Here is an 11,267-nt window from a genome sequence, read left to right as displayed (position 1 = left end):
TAATTTGGAATATGTCTCAATCCCTAAAGCATCTGGTGCAAATCTACATAAAATCAACTCCCTTAGATCAATACTTTGATTTTCATAGTGTGTTGACTAGGTTGAAGAATCTTTAAACCAGTTTAAACTTGCGTCTATTTTAACAAAAATGATGCATATATCATCTATGTCTGAATCCACAAGGATCCATCCTTAATATTTGTATGCGAAATAACGAGCGTTTCTAAATTGTATATGAAGTAATAACGGGTGAAGCATGTAATGGGCCAAAATGGAAGAGGCCGAAACCTCTGGGCAGAACTTGAATAGGTCTGAAACTTCTGACAACCCCGTGGTTTGTATTCGATCGGGATCGAGATGCAAATTTGAGCAAATATCCGTTTCTGGTGTAAACAAAAAATGATTGTGACTAGCGAAATAACACACATGTTTCTCTTTGATTTATTATGGGAGGAACTTGCAGTGGAGTTTCAACAATAAATGACTTACCAAAGAAAATACTTATAATAGGAAATAGTGGAGCAGGTATCACTTCATGCTTTTTCATACATGTATTTTCATGTAATTTATTCAGTTGTGAAACTGATAGTGAGGGTTTGTCAGGGCCGTAAATTACATGGAGGCGGAGGAGGCAGCTGCCTCCTCCAACTTTTGAGCCAAAAAAAATTAAAATTTAAAGTTCATTAGAATTTATGTTGTTTCCAATAACTAAGAACATGATACCTCCCTTAAAAAGCATTCCAAATCTTTCTTTTAGAATGAGTTAGTCAAGTAACATCTTAGAAGGCCCTAGAATCAAGGATTTTGCACGAAACGTGTTCAGTGTGCACAAAATGTGCTCAGCGTCTGGGCGGCCCCCAGACCCCCGCCTAATTTCCTGCCTCCTCCAAATTGAAGGTTAATTTACGGCCCTGTTTGTGTTGCGACGATTAGCCAGTTGTGTTTAGTTTGGCCCCTAGAAAAATCATTACTAGCCTATAAGAATCCTTTTGAAATCTGCAATTGGAATTTGAATTCCTATTTATTCTAAAACTTCAACTGTGTCATAAAATCATGATAGTTTTAAAGTAAGTAAATTTTATTTAAAGTCGGTACTATACAATCAACAAGTCAACACAAGCTCTGTAGAGCTTTTTAACCGACTGATGATATTTATGACCAGTTTTATTTGTTGTAGTTTGACATCCAAAATAGATTAAGCATTTATCATGTGTTTTGATATAAATCATATTCTCCAATGTACTGTATGGTCATTAATAATACAAATTATGTTCTCCGATGCAATTTCTATCTGTAAAAAGTAAAGTTATGCAAAAATGTGCACTTATTTCTCAAAAGTTATACTCAAAGTTTATTATGTCATATCTTAAGACTACTGATAAAAATATATATCAGAATGCTGAACATTCATACACTCCTCATCAAAAACTTCAAAGGCATTTTAGAGAAACAAATTTGTCCCATACCCTACAGGTATATAGTTCTTTAAGCTGGAATGAAACATATTGTGCAACACACTGTGTTCACAGTTTATAATGAAAACTTATAAATCTATGAAATAAATTTTAAAACAAAAACTTACTTCATGTACTATTTTGAAAGTATATCATATTGTACATCTCAGTCATCATCAATTAATGTACATATATTGGTTTATAGGCAAGACCCATTTACTGTACAGCTGGTTACTTGGCAGAAATGACCTTGACACAATTCCAACAGATAGTTTCAATGTGGAGAGAGTCTCATCAGACAGCGTGTACATGATGTGGGATCTGTGCGGCCGGGAGGACTTCCGACTGAAAAGACGACAGTTTTTCCATGGCACCGATGGTACCTCACTGATTTTGTTTTTAAAAAGATCAAGAGATAACATTATGAGTTAGAGTCTTGTAGATTTGTATTTACCTATCACATAGTGGTATTGTGGTGGTTTGTAAAACCAGCAAGATATTCCAGTTTGAAACAATATTGGCTTTTGAAACAATATCGTTTCTAAGCCCATGCAGTCATCTTTGCAAACCAAGAGTGTTTGGTCCATACCGCTCCCCACAATGAGCAGAGCGGACCGAAAACCTTTGGCTTGCAAAGATGTCATGTAGTAGGAGATATTTGAATGTGAAACAACATTGTTGTTTAAGCTTATGCAGTATGTACCAATTTCCTGTTGATCTGTTTAATAGGTGTTGTTTACATCATTGACCCATTGTCAGACAAGGATGATGTTGTTAATGACCTGACCATGGTTTCCACGGACAGAGATTTAAATCAACTTCCATTCTTGGTTCTTATCAATAAAAAAGATGGTAAGAAATGTTCAAACATCAAATAATCTTGTACAGTTTTCTTCTTCATCTTCTAAAACTTATACTAATATGTGTGTGAACAAGGCTTTTCTTGTTTGGTACATGAATTTAAAAAAAATGCTTTTTATGCCCTGTAATCGAAGATTCAGGCTGTGGCATATATATAGTTTTGGTCTGTCCATCCATTTCAGTCTGTTTGTCCACAAAAATCTTTAATGGATTGTGATTAAGCTTTCATATTTCATATGTGTACTCCTTGTGACAAGACATTTCTTTTGGTACCAAATTTTTTTACCTTGTGATATTTCAATTTTGTTTAAAATGGCCATAGCTTTTGATTTGATGGTGATAGGACTTTCAAATTTCACATGGGTATTCCTTTTGACAAGACCTTTCTTTTCATACCAAAATTTGATCTAGTAAACCATCACATTTGGCCATATTTCACAAAAACATCTTGTTCACAGTAGTGTTAGATTCAATTATGAATTAAAAACAAGAGCCCCATGGGCCACATTGCTTTATATCTGCCATAACTTGCTATTGGTCAATTACACACAGCAATAAGCCAAGACCTTCTATTGGACAGTTATAGATCTGAAGGTACTAACTGATGTGATGAATTGTAATTATTTTATTGCTGTTGGAAATATTCTATGGGACATCAACAATACTGTATGCTCACTCTGGCTCATGACCCAGTACAAATATGCTCCTACAAATGTTCCAGTATATCTTTGACACATTGTAAATATTTCTTCCTGCACATGTAGCCCTACTCTGGCTCCAGAGGTAATTGTTTGAGCAATCTCGTTTTTTTTTTTAGAACTTTAGATTTTTATGTAAAACTTTGACCCATTATGGTATGCCAATTGCTTCAAAACTTCTTTTGCACATCATGATCTTGCACATCATGATCAAGTATCATTTACACACAACCATGAAAAATGAGTTATAAAATAAACAAAGGTCACAAGAAATGTATTATGGTGTGAAAGATTACATGAATAACTTAGAAGAATGAACAAATGGAAATTGGAAACACACAAGCAAATATATTTTCTGCACCTACTGCTGCATAAAACATTAGTATATAAGGTGTACATCTGTTTGACAAAATGCAGCCTAGTTGTTCTTAATAACATTGAGTAAATTAAAAGAAGCAAATTTTGAACATGATCTGCACTTCAACTATAAATAACTACACAACAAATGTTAGCCAACATCAGCAAGCACAATAGAGACTGTGCACTCTTTGAAAATGTTCAAGCCAAAGGGCCATTATTAAATTAAATTATTCCACTAACAACAAGCAAAGTACAACTCAAACTTGATTGGAAACTCATCAATATGCAACTGCACATAAAAAAAATCAGCTTTAGAAAACTAAAACTATGACAGGACAGATAGAAAGCGGAAACACCATATTCCCCAGTCATTTAATATCAGATAGAAAGGGGAAACACCATATTCCCCAGTCATTTAATGTCAGATAGAAAGGGAAAACAGTGTATTCCCCAGTCATTTAATGTCAGATAGAAAGGGAAAACACTGTATTCCTCAGTCATTTAATGTCAGATAGAAAGGGGAAACACCATATTCCCCAGTCATTTAATATCAGATAGAAAGGGGAAACACCATATTCCCCAGTCATTTAATGTCAGATAGAAAGGGAAAACACTGTATTCCCCAGTCATTTAATATCAGATAGAAAGGGGAAACACCATATTCCCCAGTCATTTAATGTCAGATAGAAAGGGGAAACATTGTATTCCCCAGTCATTTAATGTCAGATAGAAAGGGAAAACACTGTATTCCCCAGTCATTTAATATCAGATAGAAAGGGGAAACACCATATTCCCCAGTCATTTAATGTCAGATAGAAAGGGGAAACATTGTATTCCCCAGTCATTTAATATCAGATAGAAAGGGGAAACACCATATTCCCCAGTCATTTAATGTCAGATAGAAAGGGGAAACACCATATTCCCCAGTCATTTAATGTCAGATAGAAAGGGGAAACACCATATTCCCCAGTCATTTAATGTCAGATAGAAAGGGAAAACAGTGTATTCCCCAGTCATTTAATGTCAGATAGAAAGGGAAAACACTGTATTCCTCAGTCATTTAATGTCAGATAGAAAGGGAAAACACTGTATTCCCCAGTCATTTAATATCAGATAGAAAGGGGAAACACCATATTCCCCAGTCATTTAATGTCAGATAGAAAGGGAAAACACTGTATTCCCCAGTCATTTAATATCAGATAGAAAGGGCAAACACCATATTCCCCAGTCATTTAATGTCAGATAGAAAGGGGAAACATTGTATTCCCCAGTCATTTAATATCAGATAGAAAGGGGAAACACCATATTCCCCAGTCATTTAATGTCAGATAGAAAGGGGAAACACCATATTCCCCAGTCATTTAATGTCAGATAGAAAGGGGAAACATTGTATTCCCCAGTCATTTAATATCAGATAGAAAGGGGAAACACCATATTCCCCAGTCATTTAATGTCAGATAGAAAGGGGAAACATTGTATTCCCCAGTCATTTAATGTCAGATAGAAAGGGAAAACACTGTATTCCCCAGTCATTTAATATCAGATAGAAAGGGGAAACACCATATTCCCCAGTCATTTAATGTCAGATAGAAAGGGGAAACATTGTATTCCCCAGTCATTTAATATCAGATAGAAAGGGGAAACACCATATTCCCCAGTCATTTAATGTCAGATAGAAAGGGGAAACATTGTATTCCCCAGTCATTTAATGTCAGATAGAAAGGGAAAACACTGTATTCCCCAGTCATTTAATATCAGATAGAAAGGGGAAACACCATATTCCCCAGTCATTTAATGTCAGATAGAAAGGGGAAACATTGTATTCCCCAGTCATTTAATATCAGATAGAAAGGGGAAACACCATATTCCCCAGTCATTTAATGTCAGATAGAAAGGGGAAACACCATATTCCCCAGTCATTTAATGTCAGATAGAAAGGGGAAACATTGTATTCCCCAGTCATTTAATGTCAGATAGAAAGGGAAAACACTGTATTCCCCAGTCATTTAATATCAGATAGAAAGGGGAAACACCATATTCCCCAGTCATTTAATGTCAGATAGAAAGGGGAAACATTGTATTCCCCAGTCATTTAATGTCAGATAGAAAGGGAAAACACTGTATTCCCCAGTCATTTAATGTCAGATAGAAAGGGGAAACACCATATTCCCCAGTCATTTAATGTCAGATAGAAAGGGAAAACACTGTATTCCTCAGTCATTTAATGTCAGATAGAAAGGGAAAACACTGTATTCCTCAGTCATTTAATGTCAGATAGAAAGGAGAAACACCGTATTCCCCAGTAATTTAATGTCAGATAGAGAGGGGAAACATTGAATTCCTCAGTCATTTAATATCAGATAGAAAGGGAAAACACTGTATTCCCCAGTCATTTAATGTCAGATAGAAAGGGAAAACAGTGTATTCCCCAGTCATTTAATGTCAGATAGAGAGGGGAAACATTGAATTCCTCAGTCATTTAATATCAGATAGAAAGGGAAAACACTGTATTCCTCAGTCATTTAATGTCAGATAGAAAGGGAAAACAGTGTATTCCCCAGTCATTTAATGTCAGATAGAAAGGGAAAACAGTGTATTCCCCAGTCATTTAATGTCAGATAGAAAGGGAAAACACTGTATTCCTCAGTCATTTAATGTCAGATAGAAAGGGGAAACATTGACTTCCTCAGTCATTTAATGTCAGATAGAGAGGGGAAACACCATATTCCCCAGTCATTTAATGTCAGATAGAAAGGAGAAACACCGTATTCCCCAGTCATTTAATGTCAGATAGAAAGGGAAAACACTGTATTCCTCAGTCATTTAATGTCAGATAGAAAGGGGAAACATTGACTTCCTCAGTCATTTAATGTCAGATAGAAAGGGAAAACACTGTATTCCCCAGTCATTTAATGTCAGATAGAAAGGGAAAACACTGTATTCCCCAGTCATTTAATGTCAGATAGAAAAGGGAAACATTGTATTCCCCAGTCAATTAATGTCAGATAGAGAGGGGAAACACTGTATTCCCCAGTCATTTAATATCAAATAGAAAGGGGAAACACCATATTCCCCAGTCATTTAATGTCAGATAGAAAGGGGAAACATTGTATTCCCCAGTCATTTAATATCAGATAGAAAGGGGAAACACCATATTCCCCAGTCATTTAATGTCAGATAGAAAGGGGAAACACCATATTCCCCAGTCATTTAATGTCAGATAGAAAGGGAAAACATTGTATTCCCCAGTCATTTAATGTCAGATAGAAAGGGAAAACACTGTATTCCCCAGTCATTTAATGTCAGAAAGGGGAAACACCATATTCCCCAGTCATTTAATGTCAGATAGAAAGGGAAAACAGTGTATTCCCCAGTCATTTAATGTCAGATAGAAAGGGAAAACACTGTATTCCTCAGTCATTTAATGTCAGATAGAAAGGGAAAACACTGTATTCCTCAGTCATTTAATGTCAGATAGAAAGGAGAAACACCGTATTCCCCAGTAATTTAATGTCAGATAGAGAGGGGAAACATTGAATTCCTCAGTCATTTAATATCAGATAGAAAGGGAAAACACTGTATTCCCCAGTCATTTAATGTCAGATAGAAAGGGAAAACAGTGTATTCCCCAGTCATTTAATGTCAGATAGAGAGGGGAAACATTGAATTCCTCAGTCATTTAATATCAGATAGAAAGGGAAAACACTGTATTCCTCAGTAATTTAATGTCAGATAGAAAGGGAAAACAGTGTATTCCCCAGTCATTTAATGTCAGATAGAAAGGGAAAACAGTGTATTCCCCAGTCATTTAATGTCAGATAGAAAGGGAAAACACTGTATTCCTCAGTCATTTAATGTCAGATAGAAAGGGGAAACATTGACTTCCTCAGTCATTTAATGTCAGATAGAGAGGGGAAACACCATATTCCCCAGTCATTTAATGTCAGATAGAAAGGAGAAACACCGTATTCCCCAGTCATTTAATGTCAGATAGAAAGGGAAAACACTGTATTCCTCAGTCATTTAATGTCAGATAGAAAGGGGAAACATTGACTTCCTCAGTCATTTAATGTCAGATAGAAAGGGAAAACACTGTATTCCCCAGTCATTTAATGTCAGATAGAAAGGGAAAACACTGTATTCCCCAGTCATTTAATGTCAGATAGAAAAGGGAAACATTGTATTCCCCAGTCAATTAATGTCAGATAGAGAGGGGAAACACTGTATTCCCCAGTCATTTAATGTCAGATAGAGAGGGGAAACACTGTATTCCCCAGTCATTTAATGTCAGATAGAAAGGGAAAACAGTGTATTCCCCAGTCATTTAATGTCAGATAGAAAGGGGAAACACTGTATTCCCCAGTCATTTAATGTCAGATAGAAAGGGAAAACAGTGTATTCCCCAGTCATTTAATGTCAGATAGAAAGGAGAAACATTGACTTCCTCAGTCATTTAATGTCAGATAGAAAGGGGAAACACTGTATTCCCCAGTCATTTAATGGCATGGCCTAAAAAGATTGAATCAAACCAAAAATTAATTTATAGTATGTAACAGTTGAAATATTACCAAACTGCCACATTCTCAAATTTGATGGCATGTTCATTACACAGTGCATCTTAACTTAAATCATCTTTTTTTTCAGAGATGACAACAGACTTGAGGCTTACAGTAGAGGACGCATTAGGAAGTCACGCAGGGTTAATACATGTGATGGATGTGAATGTTATGAACATGGAGTCTGTCAGTTCTACTCTGCGTCAGCTTAACAAAATGTTCACGTCTTGACAAAATATTCACATTTAATAACAAAATATTCACACATTGACAAAATATTCCCATTCTTGATGGAATATACACAATAACAGAATATTCACACACTGATGAAATGTTTAGAACGATTAGTAACAGTACATAATATTCACACATTAACAGCATAATGTTATTAGAATGATGAGTAAGAGAATATTTACATCTGAACATAATATCCACACATTGATAGACTGTTATTAGAATGATCAATAACAATATTCCCAGACTGTTAAAAATAAACTGGTCATGAATCAAAAAAGAATACTTCAGTTCCCCACCCCAAAGTAAAACAAAAAACATAATAAACCTCTCTTTGCACAATATATACCGGTGCCAGTAATAAAAAATTGCCATTACCTGTCTTTGGTGTAAAGCTTTGTCCGCTACGCATTTCATTTGTTGTGATACATTGCGATATTTATATCGAAACCATATTGTGATATGTGAACCATTATATCAGTACCATTGTACATGTATCTGAATTTCAATTGTTATTGAAACATTGTGATATCTGAACCAATAATTGTGGTATCTGAGACATTGTGATATCTGGAACATTAACGTAGTTCCACACTCCTGTGATGTCATAAGATTTTGCAAAGTCAATGATTTAATGACTGGAATATAAATTCTGCTGGATTCTTTTTCAATAGTGATTGTAAAAAATCTTGTTAGCCATAAAATATTTCAAAAGTCTTAGTTATATTTGAATAATCAATGATATGTTTCAAAATATTAAATCCAAAGACTCTGTTTTCATTAAATTATTTTTCAAGTCCATTATGCGATAGATTTCCTTTATTTTTCACAAACATTTTACCAAAGTGATAAGGAATCATTATCTGTGTCTTTTCATGAAATTATATAAAATTTTAATCCACGAGTGAATTTGAATAGCTCAACTGTATGATGCCAGGCTTCGTTTTTTTATACGCCCGTCTTTAGACGGGACGTATTATGGTAAAACGATGTCTGTACGTCCGTCTGTTCGGGGTTTTCTCTTTATAATTTCATTTCCCTTTCACATATCATGCTGAAACTTGCTGTGTAGCTTCTTTGTGGGTCACTCTAGATCATACTGCAAATTTGATCAATTTCGGCCTTTTTTCCAAGGAGTTTTGCCCCTTTATTTGGAAATAATTATTATATGGAGGGTACATAATTTGTCCACCCTACTCCTCCCAGTTTTCAAGTGAGAGCCTTCTTATTTTGTGGAGTGTTTGTATGGGTATTGAATATGTGCATGTGGGATGGATTTTGATTTTCTACAATTTTTGAGAAAATTACAGGTTGTTGAACTTGGTCTATTTGGAAATTAATATTCTATGGAGGGTACTTAATTTGCCCGCCCTACTCCTCCCACAGTTTTCAAGTGAGGACCTTCTTATTTTGTGAAGTGTTTGTATGGATATTGAAGATGTGCACGTGGGATGGATTTTGATTTTCTACAATTTTTGAGAAAATTACAGGTTGTTGAACTTAGTCTATTTGGAAATTAATTTTCTATGGAGGGTACATAATTTGTCTGCCCAACTCCTCCCACAGTTTTTAAGTGAGGACCTTCTTATTTTGTGGAGTGTTTGTATAGGTACTGAAGATGTGCATGTGGGATGGATTTTGATTTTCTTCCTTTTTTGAAAAAATTACAGGTTGTTGAACTTAGTCCATTTTGAGGAAATCTCGATTTTTAAGCTAAGACCCTTTGTTCATATGAAAGTTTGTCACAACCTCATGATGGCTGATACTACCTGAAGCAAAATTATACAAATTATAGCACAAGAAAAACACCCTATGTAAGCATTTCACGGGCGTATTATGTACCGTTTGCGGTACTCTTGTTTTCTGGGGGTATACATACTCTGGAAGGTATAGATTTGAAATTATTAAGGAAAGGTATGGATTTTTTTTCGTAAATAACTATAACAGATGTACATCTACTAAAATAAACCGAAAAAATAATGTGCAATCCATGCTATAAGGAAATTATGTCCACATTTGTTTGTTTTTTAACATTTTGGAGAATAACTGATAAATAAATGCAATTTAAAAAATATTTTCTTGTTTTTATTTTAAAATAACAATAAAAAACTGTTTCCAATGGATTTCATAAAAAAATCTACATAGGAGTACATGACTTCAGTAGTGTCTGTAATAAAAATTAATATGGAAATCCTTAACTGTTTTGTCTTTTTTCATTACTCAGAATATTAATTTATTGATTCCAAACAAAACAAGAGGCCCATGGACCACATCACTCACCCGAGTCACCTTGGCTCATATTTAAAGATTTCCCCTATATATTCGCATGCAAAACTTTGATCCCTATTGTGACCCCAACTTACTCCTAGGGGCCATGATTTTTTCAAAATTGAATCTGGACTGGATCAGGAAGCTTTCATGTGATTTTTCAGAAGATTTTTTACTGATTTTCCCTAATATTTGTATGTAAAAATTGATCCCCTATTGTCGCCTCATCTTACCCCCAGGGGCCATGATTTTAAGAAACTTGATCTGCAGGAAGTTTTCACGTAAATTTCAACTTTCCTGGCCTAGTAGTTTTTGAGAAGAATTTTTTAAAAGATTTTCCCTATATATTTGTATCTAAAACTTTGATCCCCCCTTGTGGCCCCGTCTTACTCCTGGGGGCCATGATTTTAAAAAACTTAAATCTGAATATGTCAGAAAGCTTTCATGTAAATCTCAGCTTTTCTGGCTCAGTGGTTCTTGAGAAGATTTTTCCTATATATTTGCATTAAAACTTTGATCCCCTATTGTGGTTCCATCCAACCCCCAGGGGCCATGATTTGAACAAACTTGAATCTGCACTATGTCAGAAAACTTTCTTGTAAATCTCAGCTTTTCTGGCTCAGTGGTTCTTGAGAAGATTTTAAAATGACCCCACCCTATTTTTGTGATTATCTCCCCTTTGAAAGGGACATGGCCCTTTATTTGAACAAACTAGAAAGCCCTTCACCCAAGGATGCTTTTGGCCAAGTTTGGTTGAAATTGGCCTAGTGGTTCAGGAGAAGAAGTTGAAAATGTACGAAGTTTACAGACAGACGGACAGAAAACAGACAATCAGA

At 35.2% G+C, this 11,267-nt stretch overlaps 1 protein-coding gene across 1 annotated transcript; it reads left to right on the top strand.

The window, feature by feature from the left end:
* The first annotated feature begins 348 nt into the window (after window positions 1-348).
* Window positions 349-10,237, top strand: LOC125652519 (uncharacterized). Its single transcript, XM_048881804.2, has 4 exons — window positions 349-525; window positions 1,660-1,833; window positions 2,184-2,306; window positions 8,018-10,237. The coding sequence occupies exons 1-4, from the start codon at window positions 447-449 to the stop codon at window positions 8,158-8,160; spliced, it is 519 nt and encodes a 172-aa protein (XP_048737761.1). The 5' UTR covers window positions 349-446; the 3' UTR covers window positions 8,161-10,237.
* Window positions 10,238-11,267: the final 1,030 nt, after the last annotated feature.

Source organism: Ostrea edulis, chromosome 5 (genome assembly GCF_947568905.1).
Source record: "Ostrea edulis chromosome 5, xbOstEdul1.1, whole genome shotgun sequence".
Lineage (NCBI taxonomy): Eukaryota > Metazoa > Mollusca > Bivalvia > Ostreida > Ostreidae > Ostrea > Ostrea edulis.
The sequence above is the reverse complement of the archived record's forward strand: the minus strand, read 5'-3'. Positions and strand labels throughout refer to the sequence as shown.

Excerpts from the sequence above, each read along its gene's own strand:
- LOC125652519 (XM_048881804.2), top strand. The coding sequence starts at position 447 with ATGGGAGGAACTTGCAGTGGAGTTTCAACAATAAATGACTTACCAAAG. Across the intron at positions 526-1,659 it reads AATAGGAAATAGTGGAGCAG|GCAAGACCCATTTACTGTAC; the intron begins GTATCACTTCAT and ends ATTGGTTTATAG. Across the intron at positions 1,834-2,183 it reads GTTTTTCCATGGCACCGATG|GTGTTGTTTACATCATTGAC; the intron begins GTACCTCACTGA and ends TCTGTTTAATAG.